General features: G+C 42.8%; 1 protein-coding gene across 1 annotated transcript in view; it reads right to left on the reverse strand.

Moving 5' to 3' along the window:
* Window positions 1-16,681, reverse strand: part of PKHD1 (PKHD1 ciliary IPT domain containing fibrocystin/polyductin) — a gene marked incomplete at its 5' end in the record, with an annotated part of 273,226 nt that overhangs the window by 26,419 nt on the left and 230,126 nt on the right. The window contains one exon of the mRNA XM_084262525.1: window positions 1,539-2,544. Coding sequence (XP_084118651.1) covers window positions 1,539-2,544 — 1,006 coding nt within the window. The remainder of the gene's footprint in view (window positions 1-1,538; window positions 2,545-16,681) is intronic.

The following is a 16,681-nucleotide window of genomic DNA, read 5'->3' on the forward strand; positions in this document are numbered from 1 at the left end:
AGAAAGTAAGTCTTAGACAAATCCAATTTCTTTCTTGCATAGATGGAATATGCTTATAGTTGGGTAAGGCTCAGTAGTGCACAACATCAAAAAATAACATTATGCAATATCAAGAGAGTACACAATAAGGTTGCCAAACATCAAATCCCATGTCTGCTATTAAAAACAGATGGGATATTACCTTTTTCATATTTCCCATATGCTTTTAATACAGATTCAAGATCTGAGGCTGAAATGTGCTGCTGTCTCTTCCCTTCCCAGCCTTGCTCCTCACAGCCTTCTCTGCAGATAAGGGCTGCCATCTGGTCCAAGCAAATAGTGGCTGCAAGAGGCTGAGTGAGTCAGGGACAGAAGGAGGAGGAGGAACAGAAAGGGTTGTTTGTTGCCGTGGAAGAGAGGAAAAAATTACCTTCAAAAATTGAAACTTGGTACAGGACATCAATAAAAAACTAGTGTGTACACAATTGTCCAAGAACTGGTGAACTGACAGGGCTCAAAAGGTAGTTCCCATTGGGAAACTGTTATGAAGTAAAGGAGTGTCCTGTGTTGTTCTGCCAAAATCAGCTGCTGGCCTGATTATCACAGAATCACAGAATTGTAGGGGTTGGAAGGGACCTCCAGAGATCATCGGGTCCAACCCCCCTGCCAAAGCAGCTCCCCAGCTCATATTGCACAGGTCGGCGTCCAGACTGGTCTTGAATATCTCCAAAGAAGGAGACTCCACACCCCCTGGGCAGCCTGTCCCAGGGCTCCCTCACCCTCACCAGGAAGAAGTTCTTCCCCATGTTGGTGCAGAACTTCCTGTGCTCCAACTTGCAGCCATTGTCCCTTGTCCTGTCTCCACAGACCACTGAAAAGGGGCTGCCCATTTCCCCCTGCATCCCATACTTAAGATATTTATAAACATTAATAAGGTCCCCCCTTAGTCTTCTTTTCTCCAGCCTGAACAGTCCCAGCTCACTCAGCCTTTCCTCACAGGGGAGATGCTCCAGGCCCTTAATCATCTCCGTAGCCTCCTCTGGACTCTCTCCAGGAGATCCCTGGCTTTTTTATCCCAGGGAGCCCAGAATTGGACACAACACTCCAGGCGGGGCCTGACCAGGGCAGAGCAGAGGGGGAGGATCACCCCCTTCAACCTGCTGGCCACACTCCTCCTGATGACCCCCAGGATCCCATTGGCTCTCGTAGCCCCCAGGGCACACTGCTGGCTCATGGCCAATCTGTCATCAACCAGGACCCCCAGGACCTTCTTCACAGAGCTCTTCTCCAGCAGGTCATTCCCCAGCCTGTAGTGATACAAGCAGTTATTCCTTCCCAGGTGCAAGACTCTACACTTGCTTTTGTTGAACCTCATCTGGTTTCTCCCTGCCCAGCTCTCCAGCCAGGCAAAGCTCTGTCATGGAACTTTATAAAGTGTTTTGCCATGGTTAGTCATATTTCAGACTGTGGAGTATTTACTTCGTTACCTTACTAAGATCAAGTGCTTAACTTACATCGCTACTAAAACAGTATCTGCTGACACTGCATCTGATACCTACCTGTTGTTAGCTTCTGCTGGAAACAGTAAAGTAGGCTGAGTCACTATTAAGGTATCAACTGGCACGCCAAGGCCTCTCTGAAGCTCTCCAGTCTGATGAGTGTTGATAATTGTTCTGGCCAAACTCTTTAAGCTGTCACTTGTCAACTCATTTCTTGGATGGCCTGGTGGGTCACCAAGTTCAATGATGAGCACTCTTGACAGACCAACCGTATCAGATGGCTGCAGAGCTCGGGTGCTCACTGGTCCTCTCCCCACTTTCTGTGAACTAGACCTGCTATGAAAGGCTGTACAAAAGGCCATGTTAGGGCAGTGATGCATCTTTTTGCCATCATTATCTGCGATTACCCTCAACATGCTTTCACCTCCCTGCACATGATGGACTATCCTGACTTGGTCATGATGGACCTTCAAGAAATCAGCTAATCGATGTATCATACTTGCTTCACCCTCTTCCCCAACAGTGTCGGGTACAGTGAAAGCCACAAGAAGGGAAAGGCCAGCAACTATTTCTACAGGTTCCTTCTCATGCAGGAGGACATAGAAAAGATTGTCCTCAAAGCTAAAGTAATTGGCTCCTGCTCCTTCACTCAGTGAGAAAGAAGATGGGGTTGGAGAAACATATTTCCCTTGAATGAAAACACGAAGGCTGGGGGGCTCGTTGTAGAATACAGCAAGGGGCAGTCTGGTTGCATTTTGGCCACTGAGGAGGTAGAGCCTGAAAGTCAGAGGTGCTAGGTCTGGGAAGCAAATCGTTGTAAGCTTGGTGGAAGGCAACACAGAAAAGAAAGTAGCATGATGCTCTGCAGGATAACATAATGCATGCGATGTCACATCACTGAAGGTGTCCATAAAGCCACCAGTCATTGTTACCACTGGAAACAGTCTTTGGCTGGCCATTCCAGGGTCCAAGATTTCTAGGATGACAAGTGCGTGATCTGCCTGTTTGCAGAAGTAGCCTTGTACCGAGGGCTTGAAGATACACTTGCTGTCATCTCCATAAATACCTGGAATGGAATAAAGGGAGAGGGAAGGGAAGAAAAAAATATGAATTGTTACAGACATCATCTCAACTGTTAGAGGCACAGATGTTTATTTTCCCACTCAGTGCTCAAAATCACTTTTATTCATGCTAAAATTTTTCAAAGTTTTAAGACAAGCCTGGACATTAAGAGATAATGAATAGGCAGGAACCACATCTACCTCAAGATGTCCTTGAGCTGAAAAGGGTTGAAGACTGCTAGTGGTTGACAGGGAAGTAAAAATAAAAAAGGACCAGAACATCATTAATGTACTCCAGCAGTGAACTGCCTTACTGAGTTTATAGAGCTAGAAGAAAACACCATATTCAGACACCTACAAATAGTGGAGACCCTTACGCTTGCTCCACATACCTAGGCTCCTGTTATAAGTGGGTATCTGGAGTTTAAATCATTTGCCCACTGGCATGCACAGTATCTAGTATCGCAAAGGATGTCCTGAGGTGTCTGAGAGACATGACACAGGGTCTACAGAAGATCTGTGCACTTCAAGGGTGGCAGCTGGAGGCCTGGTAGCTCAAGCTTTACCAGAGTCTCTGGGGAGGGTCCCTAGTCTGTGCATTTAAATGACACCCCACGGCTGGTCCTTACACAGTGCTTTAGCCCAAAAAACTTCTCTCACCAGCTAATAGTCGACCTGTTAAACTAGATCTGACTGCAGACACAAAGGTGCTGATCAACATGGTACCAACTGAACCAAGGTCCTGAAGCCCAGGATTGCAAAAATCATGGTAGAAAAATCACATGGTAGGACTTCCCACAGCACCTGAAATTATACTAGACACACATTTATGGTAACTGAAACACCCCTGATTTCCCAGCCATCAATAGAATTGTAGAATCATGGTGGGGCGTTGGAACTAGATGATCTTTGAGGTCCCTTCCAACTCAAAACATTCTGTGATTCTATGAATATATGGAGCTGGAATGGACCCGTAAGGTCAAGTCCAACTCCAGACAGTGGAGTTTAGAAAGCAATGAAGTTCACTCTAAAATATTTCTGTTTCATCAGCTACATCACTGTTTACATTCTTCTGACTTTACTGACCAGAAGTAGGATCTTGTCACCTACACACAAGTGCATAATGTCACCTGGACTTCTTAGGGTAGCTACAACATCCGTAGATGTAACATATGATCAATGGGAGTGCAAAAGCCACTTTAGGTAACACTTCAGTTGTTCTTTTACTGAATATAACAGGAGCTAAGACATTTCTACATATGTCAGAATTTGCCACCAAATCCCATCCAGTCAAGAGGATGCTTTCATGGAAGGTTCTATACAGGAGAGATATAATCTATAGTCTTCTGAGTTAGGGTATGCTCCATCCCACCAAATACAGGTCTCTGCTTTAAGATGACAGAAACTGTGCCTCAGGCTGTAATGATGAGATCATCACTGATTATAAAGAGAGAATAAAAGTAAATGAGTTCAGATACGGGCACCAAAACCATAAACATTTCTGCCTGGAGCATCTTAGGAAAAGATGTGTGTTTCTGTTTTTCTTTCCTCCCTTCAAAATAAAATCAAAGGAGGAATTTGCTGCTGTAGCCAGCTATAATCCTTCCCTCTCCAAGCCTGCTTCTTTCCTAGTTAGCTGTGCTCAGGAACGTGTTGAGCAATGCACGGCCAATGTCTAAACTAATGCTGCGTTCCTCATTCAGCACCTTTGGGGTTGTGCGTGCAGATTGGCAATGCCTGAGGCTAGTGATAAAAGGAAAGGGACAGCAGCATCCTTGAGAGTCCCAAACTTTTGGATGAATAAAAATATCAAGGAAATGGAATAAACATGAAAGTCGCTGTTAGGAGAGGGAAAAAAAACTAAACAGACTCCTGGAAAAGAAACAAACTGTGGGAAAATCAGTGGGGGCTTTGCTTGTGGTCACATCTTGACACCTGGAGCCTGTGGACATGTACCTGTGATTTATTTCAAGGGGATTCCACATGTGCAGATCGCTGCCCAGGTCCGCGAGCCTTTCCCAGAATGAGCTTTTGCTTTGCACATCGCCAAGGAAAGCAGTGAAATTACATAAATGTCAAGCTCTGCTCAACGGGAGGAGGTCCAAGTGAGGCAAGATTTCTTCAAAAGCCCTATTTTTAGACACCAGTTTACCATTTTCTTTCCCTTTTTCTTGCCTTGCCTTTTTTTTCCCCCCTGCTTCATCAGACTATTTTGCTCTCGGTGTTTGCTGGGGGCAAAGGGAGACAGAGCAGCAACTGCATTCAGAGGCAGTGGTGGAAACGCTGCACTCAAAGACGTTCAGTATTGTCCTGGAGCGCTGTGAGGATGCACCCTGCAGCAGGCAGCCAGCCCACAAAGGCTGACATCTCATCGGCAGCTCTCCCGGAAACATTCCCCCCCCCCCCTCCCTGCCGCCCCATCTCCTCGCGGTGACATTTCTCTTGTCTACAAATGGGATTTGCTGATATTTTGTGATTTCCCAGGACTTTCCTTTGCCCTGCCTGCCTTGAGAAGTGGGTTTTCTTGGTTTCCTGCACACACCCACCCGTGCACACACATGCACCGTTGCTCGTCTCCTTCCAAATGGCCTTATCTGCCAGTCACAATTTCTGCAGCCGGCAATTTCGATCACTTTTAAATGAAACCCATGCTGGCCTTAGTAATCATAATGTCATTTACAATTTACCACAAAACACGTTTATTCAGTTAGTAGCACATTGGAGAAAGAGAACTCCATATGAACTCGCCGCTGAAGCCCTAATCTGATTATTTCCTCATGAAAATCCAAGCAGGGGTGCTTGTAAGAGGGGTCTGAGAGGAGAAGGGGAAAAGTGAGTCCTGGCTGCAGCTGACTCTCATAATCAATGAGAACAGATAAGTGACGCGGCGCGTCAGGGCCAGCAGCTAATCTGCCCCGGGGCTTTCCTCTAAAAAAGGCCAGAGTGGACAGGACTTAATAAATACTGAGTGACCACCGAATATTGAGCTGACATGTGCTATTTACATTGGGGATGAACAATAAGGGTGGTAAATTCCAGAAGCATCTCCCCCGCCCCCCGCAACGGGTGAAATTATATTAAACAGGTGATATTTGCACGTGTGTTTGAACCACATGTGTGTGTTTGTGTGTGAGAGGGAGGGGAAAAAATGGGAGGAAAAAGAAACCTGGCGTGTGTGAGTCAAACAGAGCCCCAAGGGATGGGTGGGAAAGATGAAGATGTATTTGTAGCAATGGGCTCGCAGGTGTTGCTGAACATCACGTCAGGAGCTGCGTGAGCCTGAACAGAAGAAGAAGAAGGAGGTGGTGAGTGTGCGTTGGGTGCTTGCCCACGTGTGCCATACGTGTGTCCCACTCAGTGCACAAGAGAGATGCACATCCACCCTCTGCAGCTATTTCCTCAGATCTCAGAAAGCAGACTTTGCTTCCTGCAGCTTTCCCCCATCCCAAAGTCAAGTTTATTATTTAATTATATACACACACACGCTCACGTGGACGCACAAACATATATATCTATATGAGATTTTAGCACTCAGGTTGCTTCTAGGGCTCCTGACAAATATTAACTTTGTGTCAATATTTGTCCTTCCTGTCGTGAAATGAGGATTTTCCACCTCATTTCACATTTGAAAAGAAAAATGCGCCGAGGGGGTCCTCTTTGCTTAGGAAAAAAACCACCACCAACAACAACATCTCATATCCTTTATTTAGAAAAATGGAGCAGGAGGGAAGAGTGTTTTTAAAATAGATGTTTTGACTTAAAGGCACACGGAGTCCTTTGCAAGTCTCCTGCCTTTTCCCTAGTTCCCCAATGCCGAATAACTAAAATAAAATAATAAAATGAAATAAAATAAAAGAAATTCTACATTTAAAATTGAATGAAATACATCAACATTAATGATTTTCCCCTTCAGGTTACCACCACCATTTCCTTCAATAAGTTTTACCCTGTTTGTGATAGATTTCACAAGTCATGGTACAAGGAAAAAATATCGTTGTGGGGTTTTTTTTTTGACAAAAACCAAAAGGCAACACCAGGTTTTTCTATCAGAATAAAATAAATCTCCCACAATTTTCTTTCCATCTGACTGGATTTGCTCATCAGTTATTTCTGATTTAACTACAATTATAGTTACAAAAATATAAAAACAAGGGGGAGGGGGGAGAAGGAGGAAGAGGAAGGAGGAGGAGGGGAGAGATAAATGGGACACTGTTTAGAAACTGCAGTTCATTGGCCTTGGGCTGGCCAGCACATATCTTTGCTGAGGGAGGAATATTCATCAGCATTAACTGTCCCTTTTGACCTGCTGACATTCACAGAATCACAGAATTGTAGGGGTTGGAAGGGACCTCAAGAGATCACATCGGGTCCAACCCCTCATTCAAATGTGAAATAACAACAACAACAACAACAACAACAACAACAACAACAATAATAATAATAATAATAATAATAATAATAATAATAATAATAATAATAATAATAATAATAATAAAGTCTCAGCGATAGGACCTTTGAAATCTCACAGAGGTAAATTATTCTGAGGTCAGCCATTTGTGTTGTAGAAAAGGTTTTCTATGTTTCTTGAGCTCATAAACAATTTTGGCCCCAGTTCTCCTGTCTACTCCCTGATGCGGGGTCCTCATGCCTGCATGCTCATCCTTTGAAAACGATGGCTCTGACCACACTGATCGTGTAAATCCTTATGTAGGCATGTGAAAATGAGCTCATAAACCTCAACAGATGCTGAGACAAGGCATCCCCCACATCATTTTTAGGAATCCCACTGGCTGCAAATGAGAGATGCCACTCAGTGGGGTGTACTGGTGTTCCCATGGGGGATAAACACACACAAGTGACTTGTTCATGACGGTTGTTTTCTCACAAGGTGTGCACTGGGAACACAGGCACGGGGATGCATGGTGGCATGTGAGTGTGCATTTGTGCAAGTATATGAGTGAGAGATATGCCCATAAATATATACTCATAGCAGGGACCATGTAAATAAAAATGGAGTGGTTGCTTTAGGCTGCTAATTCTTTCTTTTAAAGAAAATGATTTTCAAAGGAAATGAGTCTCATAAGATCACACTCTTTGGGTTTTTATACTCTCCTGTTTATCGTTCCTCTGTAAAAAAACACCAACCCTTTGAAGCCCCTGGCCAATTTCAGTCACAGTTGTGGACTCAGAGATTCTATGTTCCCACAAGTTTTCTAAAAGTAGGTGGCCAAGTAGGGAAAAGTAGTTAGTGCTCCCACTGAAAGGAAGAACTGTAGTGTTAGCTCACCCTTGCCACACACAGGATCTGTATTGGCCATTCCCTTTCACCTACAAATCCAGAGAAAAACAACTGTAGCACATGAAATATTTGTTCTTCCATTCATGGTTTGCTTGCACGGATATGCCCATACACATTGCTAGTGTTTATTCTCTGGGGAATCTGTTATATACACACCAAGCTTCAGAGCTCCCCCATGCCTAATAGGTGAGGCATGTATGTATGTTACAGGTGATAGTATTTCTTTCCAGGTTGTGAATAAAAAAGTTGCAAAGGTTTTCCAGTTCCCAGAAACCACAGTAATAAGTTATCTTTGTCCTAAAAGCATAGGTATGCAAATCAGATCTCAAGAAGAGAGACCAGAAGCTCACCTAGGCAAGAATGCTCTCCAACAGCCATCCAAAAGCATTATCTAGAAAGAGCATGGGACCAAGACATGCTATATAGCAATATTCACCAAAAATACTCCCTAGGCTTTCAGTCATTTACAGGTCATGAACCTCTTGAGACAGAGAGACCATCTTTGGCCTTTGTGTTTGAGAGAAAATATCGAATCTGTCTCACAAAACTGTGAAAAGCTGGGGAGGACACTAACCTAGCCAGGAGAATGTATCTTGATCCCTCTCAAAGGAGGTGGGTCAGCAAATCTGAGGTGCCCTTTAGTGAGGTGTCCCAGCCCTTGCATCATGGTTGAGCTAGGGGATGTTACTTATAGTCCCACAGAGCTTCTCAAATGTTCTGCTTCCACTGTGAGGTGGAAATACCTTGGCTGTCTGTCCCCAGAAGACTTGTCTGGAACTGAGCTGCTACAGCATTTCACCCATCAAAAGGAATAAAATAACCAGTGCCAAGGTCAGTTCCTTGTCCCCAAGGCCAGCTGTCATAGCAATCCCAGAGTATCAAAGTCACCAATCTTGCAAAAGATTTTTCCAACCTCCAAATCACCCTTTTAGACTGGCTCCTGACTTGTGTTATTTTCAGAGAAGTTCCCAGGACATTGTCTTGGACACTGCTGGGAAAAGTCCCCAGAAGTGCAGTAAATTAAGCACCCTTGAACTGTAATCCTGAATGAAGGAGAAAAAGATGTTGTAGGAGCCATTACCTTAAACCTTATAGTGATTCAAACTAAGTGTGGCATGGGACTGGAGTGAACAGGACAGAGTGAACCCTTATACAGCAGCATGGGGAAGGTAATTTGGGTCTCCATAGCCTTCCTGAGGGCTACCTATACACAACATGGGAATGGAAATAATGGCTTTTTTGTACAGCTCCTAGCAAAATAGGACCCAGGGTCATGGCTGGAGCTTTTAGATGCTCTCATGGAGCAGATAATATAAACAAACTATTTTCACAAACCTCTTGAATTCATTAGCCATCATTCAAGGAGCCAATAGATGGGTGTGAAGCACCCAAGGAAAGACAATTAAAAGAGAAAAAGGCAGTTTTTGATCCAAATTATTTCACCTTTGAAATAACATGTTATTCTGCAACTATCAATTTGTTTCTCGTGTTGCAACCAAAGCTTTAACTGATAGGTTTCCCCTTAAGATAATCCTGGTTTCTTTGAGGTGTATATAAAGCTCAGAAGGCTTTTCTTCTCCTCCTGACCAGCAAACCCATTGTCCAAAGCTTAAGGGAAACTGATACCTGGGGCTCAACATATAGGCAAGCAGCAGTGTACAGCAGCAGAGCCTTCGCCGACACGGTTCCAGTCACCTTTTCTCTGGCCAAGGAATGATAAAACTACCACCACCACCCAAAAGCAGAACAGCAATTTCATCAGATGCCGGACCTAAAAATGAATGTCACCATGCCATGCACTGCTCTGAGCTGTGGATATAATGAGTTTTGAATGGGAAGTCCCGGACACAATAAATCTGTGCCATATGTGACCATTTCCTGTGTCAGTTCCTTTCTCATAACCAGTGGAGGCTTTGCCCTCCCCCTCACTTTCCCTTTCATGACCCCACACCAGGGCTCTGCAATCTTTCAGGGCTGCTTATGGGCCCCAGGCCTTTCCACAGCAGTTGCATAAATAAATGAGTTTGACAGCAAACATCATAAAGGTTAGCGTTAATGTGTGCTCCACACAAGTGCTTGTGCTACTCACTGGAGAAATGGGGGAGGAAAGAGCTCGGTTTGTTACCGCAAACAAAAGTATGTTCTCTGACAAGTGGTGAAAGAATTAGTCAAATAAACTTGAACTCTATTAAGATCATCGCTGCCAGGTTCTGTTATGGACGGGAAGGTTCTCAGCTTCTCTTTCCCTCCTTGGCCTGCAGTCAGTGCAAAGACAAATCATCCTTTTCTTCTGCAAAAATAAAGTTCGTGGATAAAATGAACTGCCTCAAAATAAAATTTGCAGGGAACTCCACTTTGCTATTATTATTATTATAATTTCTTTCCAATGAGAACAGTTCTTTAGTCCTGGGAACAGACGTGCAAAGAGACTGAACAATTTTCCATTACAAGTTGGCCAGAAGGAAAGCACCAAATTTTGGAAGCATTCAGGTTAGAATTAAGCTTAAAAATCACAATTATTTTTATAAGACACAAGTGAGAGGATAGAACAGAGCTCAGTGTTTGCCCTAAAATTATCTTCCCTTTTATTCTTCATTAACAAATCAAACATTTTGACTAAATAACAAAATTATGCAAAGTTTTCACCTTAATCTTCGAAATTATAACAGGTTTGGGCTGTTGTCCTGGTTTCGATTGGGATAGAGTTAATTTTCTTCCTAGTAGCTGGTATAGTGCAGTGTTTTGTATTTTAATATGAAAATAATGTTGCTGACTACACTGAGGGCAATGGGTGCTGGGAACTCCAAACACTGGGATACCTCTTAGTCAATACTAGGGGATCTACCAGCCAACTGAACTGGCCCTGCCCAATCAAAAGGTTTTGTGTACTGTAGAAGGAGATAGGGAAGTCCAACATGTACCTCAAGGGAATTTGATTTGGGGTGAGAACAGATTGAAATAGATTTGAATTGTATGATGTTAATTGTTAGATAATACTGTAAGTCATCACTACTATGGTTGCTAGGTGCCATATCAACAGTATTACAGTAAGGACCACCCAGATTAATGAAAAATGAACTTTGATGAAACTGAGCAAACTGCAGCAGTGGTGGAACCAGAAATGGCTTCAGCACGCAACAACCATACAACATCTTTCCTTTCCTGAAGGACTTTTATGACAGATGGAGTCCAAAGTCATGGACTAGGTGAACTCAACAGACCTTTCAAAGTGATGACCTATAGACTAAGGGAGTGATACCTCACATACATGTGTGTGCATCTCAAAAGACAGGAAAGTGGTGGTGATTAATTAGGAATGCATTGGAAAGCATTGGACCTAAGCATGATGTAAATTATATAGAATTAGAGGTGGGTATTACCCTGGTTTTGTTTGGGATAGAGTGAATTTTCTTCCTAGTAGCTGGTGCAGTGTTGTGCTTTGGATTTAGTATGAAAATAATGTTGATAACATGCTGTTGTTTTAGTTGTTGCTAAGTAGTCATTATGATTAATTCAAGGACATTTCAGCTTTCCAGGCCCTGTCAGTGAGGAGGCATGAGCCTTCTGCAGGAGGCACACAAGAAACTGGAAGGAGGCACACCTAGGACAGCTGATCCAAACTGGCCAAAGAAATGTTCCATATCAAATGCTGTAATGTTCAGTATATAAGCTTCGGGGTAGTTGGCTGGAGATCAATATAGTTTGGGAACTAGCTGGGCATCAGTCAGCATGTGATGAGCAATTGTGCTGTGTGTCACTTGTTTTGTATATTATTATTATTATTATTATTATTATTATTATTATTATCCTTTTCTGTCCTGTTAAACTGTCTTTATGTCAACCCATGAGTTTCACCTTATTTTTCCTGATCCCACTGGCTGTGTGGGATGTTTTAGCTGCCTGTCAGGTTAAACCACAGCAAGAATAATTTTTCTGAAAAATTATTTTACTGAAAAACCTTCTTCCCCCAGATCACAGAATCATAGAATCACTTACATTGGAAGAGACCTTTAAGATCACTGAGTCCAACCACAGCCTAACCCTGTCTTGTCCACCTCTAGACCATGTCCCCAAGTACAACATGTACACGCCTTTTAAATCCCTCCAGGGATGGTGACTCCACCACTTCCCTGGGCAGCCTGTTCCAATATTGACTACCCTTTGAGTAAAGAAATTCTTCCTGATATCTAACCTAAATCTCCCCTGGTGCAATTTGAAACCAAAAATATATATACCAAAATAAATATATCATTTAGGGAAACATTTCATATAGCTGAAGTTCAGCTCAGAAGGGCTGCAGACATTTCAATTAGTATATTAAAGGAGTATAATCACTTCATAGAAGCTTCATAAAATTAGGAAGGAAGTAAGTTTTGTTTCCCATGTACAATGCAGAAAGAAAAGACAAAACTACCAATATTTTAACCTATTCAAGTAAGAAATTAGAAAAAAATATTTCAAGTAAAAAAATGACATAGCAAGGCCTAGAAACAAACTGACTAGGAACCTGGTGGAACTAACATGACCAAAGAGTTTAGCAGGTTATATAAAGTTCTTTCAGGACAACTGTAATCATAGGAATCAGTTTGGAGCAAATGGAAGGATGAGGTGTCGTCTTGAGCCCTCTGTCCAACCTTTCCAATGCCTCCAATAACTTTTTGTCAGCAAACTTATCTTCACTTGCATTCTTTCTTTGCTAAATTAAGTCATGGAAAATGTTAATATCTTATTTGTACCTGCCTTGGCTGATGGCACAGTCCTAGAGCCTCTTCTCATGACAGAAACGTTCACAAGCACAAGAGTCCCTGTGACATTATTAGGGCGATTTTCAGCAATATTAGTCCTGTATGGGCAATGGAGCTGAATCTTAAAGCAGAAGGATTTCATTACTGGTACAGACACCTATATTATGCCATGACATATTTATGACAATGAACAGTAATGGGAGGCAAGTATTTTAAGCTTTAGAAGTCGAAATGAATCTGATAGCATAGTGCAGAATCTGAACACCTATGAAAACTTATTGAAGAGCTAAAATTTGTGATACAAAGGCTAGAGTCATTATCTGAGCACATAGAATAGGATTCATCACATTAATTTTAGCTGCCTAAATGTTAAGCATCTAGTCTAACCTAATAGTCCTGTCTAAGCTGTTCATCTAGACAATAATCATTAGAGAGAGAGAGAGGAGGGATTTTTAGATGACTGTTCATTCCTGCTTTCCCTTGGATGGATTGTGTCACTTCTGGAGATGTCTCTGCTGGCTATATACAGCTAGTTTGGACTGAAGGCCTTTATTTGGGCAGCTTGAGTTGGGTGAGATAAGTCCAAATCCTAATGATGTAGTTAAGAAGACTTGCAGAACAGCTAGAGTAATAACTGTTCCTAATCTGAAACAAGCAGGAAATCACAGCTGTGTACACACCTCTAAAGTAATCATCTTCTCTAGCTATAAGCAAGAGAAAGAAGATGAAGTCACTACCATGTTAACCTAGTAAATAACAAAGAAAGCACCTCTGCCTCTGACAGAGCTAAAAAGGATACAAAACCCTTTTTTTCCTGAAATTCCTGAAAAAAGAGCAATCTGCATTTGGCTCTTGTTACTGCAATGGCTACGCCACTGGTAGCCTGGTGCAGTCACCCTGCAGACCATGGCTCACAGAATCACAAGGTTGGAAAAGGCTTTTAAAGATCATCAAGTCCAACCATTTCCATCCTAAACTAAGCCATATTCCTAAGTACCTCATCTGCCCATCTGTTAAATACACCCAGGGATGGTGACTCAACCCCCTCCCTGGGCAGCCTGTGCCACAGCCCCACAACTCTACCAGGGAAGAACTTTTCCCTCACATCTAATCTGTCCCTGCCCTGGCACAGCTTGAGCCCATTGCCCCTGGTCCTATAACCTGTCATCTGACTGAAGAGACCATTGCCCACCTCTCTGCACCCTCCCTTCAGGTAGTTGTAGGTGGTGATAAGGTCTCCCCTCAGCCGTCTCTTCTCGTTCTGCTCCTGAGCAGTACAGATCACAATGGAAAAGGAGTGGGCACTGTGCAGAATATTTTGGAAAGCACAGCAATAGAGAATTTATTGCAAAAAGAGTCATCTGAGTAAGCACAACGAGAGCCTGAAAAAGTAATTTCTAACCTCTGGAATCAACACAGGTGCAGGGATAGAAGGAGACTGGTTTCAAACACCACTTACAAGAAAAGTAAATGTGTCTGTAGGCATAGTCCTAAAATACCATGCCTACAATGAAACTTAAGAGAAAATAGGTCAAAAGAGATTTCTGGATGTCGTTTATTGCAACATCTTGCTCAATGCAAGGCTAACTACAAAGTTCGATCAGTCTTCGGAGGGCTTTCTCACAGATCATAGTATATGTACATTTTAGGCTTTTATATGTTTACTAGGCCAAAACTCCCAGTTTAGAGTATGGCCTGAGAAGATCTATGATCCTGATGACATTCTCATGTGTAACGTCACACACTTGCGAGGCAGTAGTAAGCTTTGAGGCTTACTTTCAAAAACAGTTTTATACTTTTGTGTGCTTATTTTAAGTACTCCAAGGCCAGCTCCTTGTCCCATCAAGGTCCCATTAAGTCCCAACAAGGAAGAAGTAGGTTAGGAGCTGTAGCATTTCCTGTATTTTACCAGATGTGCTTCTCATCTTCATATAAGAGTGAATGAAGCCAAGAGTTTCACTGATCTTGGTGGTGTAGTATGGGGTCCATGTGAAAAAAACATAACTATGTTGATGGAGTGCTGCAAATACCCATGCAATTCTGACTGTCCTGCTCTAACTAGCAGGTATCATAGGATGATAGAACACGTAAGGTTGGAAGGGACCTTTAAAAGTCATTTAGTCTAACCACCCCTGCAGTGAGCAGGGACATCTTCACTAGATCAGGTTGCTCAGAGCCCCATCAAGCCTGACCTTGAATATCTTCAGGGATGGGGCCTCCATCACCCCTCTGGGCAACCTGTGCCAGTGATCTACCACCCTCAGAGTGATGAACTTTTTCCTAATATCCAACCTAAATCTCCCCTTTTATACTTTAAAACCATCACCTTTGACCTACTGCTAAATGCCCTCATGAACAGTTCTTCCCCAGCATTCTTATAGGCATCTTTCAGGGACTGGAAAGCTGCTGTAAGCTCCCATCCCCATCCCTACACCCCAAGTCTTCTCCAAGCTCAATAAGCCCAACTCTCTCAGCCTGGCTTCACAGCAGAGCTGCTCCAGCCCTTTGGTAATTTTTGTGGCCTCCTCTGGACACACTCAAACAGGTCCATGTCCTTCTTGTGTTGAGGGATCCAGAGCTGGATACAGTATTCCAGGTGAGACCTTGCCAGAGCAGAGGGGCAGAATCCCCTCTCTTGATCTACTGGCCACACTTCTTTTGATGCAGCCCAGGATACATCAATCCCTTTGCATTTTATTCCAGGCTTACCAGTGAGCGTTTGAAATTTCAGACAGCCCTTGGAGTTATTTTGGCCAGGGAGTATATTTAAAACTCATTGTGCCTAATGTTGTCTTTCTACAATTGAGAAGTAATCAGGAAAGACGTGAAAATAAATAGGCAAGTGAGAGGCAAAATGAAATATGAAGTGGCTAAAAAGGAGTCTGCTCTCTAATGTATTTTTTCTGCTTATTATTGTAAAAGCCCAGAGCAAAAGAATAGCTTTGAAGAGTCTTTTGTTAATAGTGGCAAGGTTCTCTTTGTATTTTTCTTAACTTTTTATTTATTAACTATGCTGCACATGGTACTTCCATAAATGACAGCCAGGTTTCAGGTTACAGGGACTTGTTTAGTCTGAAAACATCCCAGCCTGCAATGGGAAACAGAAAAGAGAAGTAACGGACCCTTGTATGGTGTTTGAAAGGATTAAAAACCAAAGCCCATTTGTTCTCTGCTTTTCCCTGTGATTTCGGATGGCTGAGGCTGCAAAGCTTTGGATGTCTCTGTCAGGGTGGTTTAAATGCATCCCCAGTAGACTACTTCCTCAGTTGATCTATCTAGACTACTTTCTTAGGTGGTCTATCTCATGGTAGCTTGATGCTTAGGCCAATATAAAAGAATATTTTATTCTCTATTTGAGAATAAAATTATAAAGCCACCTGCCAACATGGGGCAATGACACCATCCTCTAGCTTGTTGTGGAAAAAAAATAGGAATAGAAAATACCAAGAGGGCACACCTTATGCTCAAGCCCTAAAACACATCAGTCAATAACATCTTTGAGACTCTTAGTGCTGGGGTACTATGTATTTCTTTATCATTGCCCTGAATATGTGGTTAAGAGTACAAATACTCAATTGCTCCAAGATTTCATTCAAAGCTATCACGTGGGAATACACTGGCTGCTCATAGGAAACCAGACAGGTGCATTAAGCAGATTTGTTTCTTTGAGACTTTTTAGTGCTTTAGTACTGGTGAAAAAAAGAGCACTAAAACAGAGTTAAGATAGGCAGAGCAATATAGGATTCCCAAAGGCCGCTTAACTCAGGCATCCTGCCGGTATTTAAAAGATGCCCTTCATGCATAATAGGCTATATTGTTTAACTTTTATGAAGAGAATTGTCAGTATGGGCAATTTTAGGACTATTCTTTTTGGTATAGCACCAGCATTGCCAGACAGACATACATAAGATGAGCACAGGCATGATTTTCACTTGTTTATTCCATGGCATTGACAATATCCAAATAGATTTCATTTTCTGGGCATGCCAATTACAAGACTTAGCTGGCAGGCTCTCAGCAGGAACCTGCATGGGTCTTTCTGCTGGTTTGGGCTATCAGAGAGCATCTCTCAGCTCCCAGAGAGCCGTGAAGAGCCAG

The sequence above is a fragment of the Gallinula chloropus genome, assembly GCF_964237585.1.
Source record: "Gallinula chloropus genome assembly, chromosome: 3".
NCBI lineage: Eukaryota > Metazoa > Chordata > Aves > Gruiformes > Rallidae > Gallinula > Gallinula chloropus.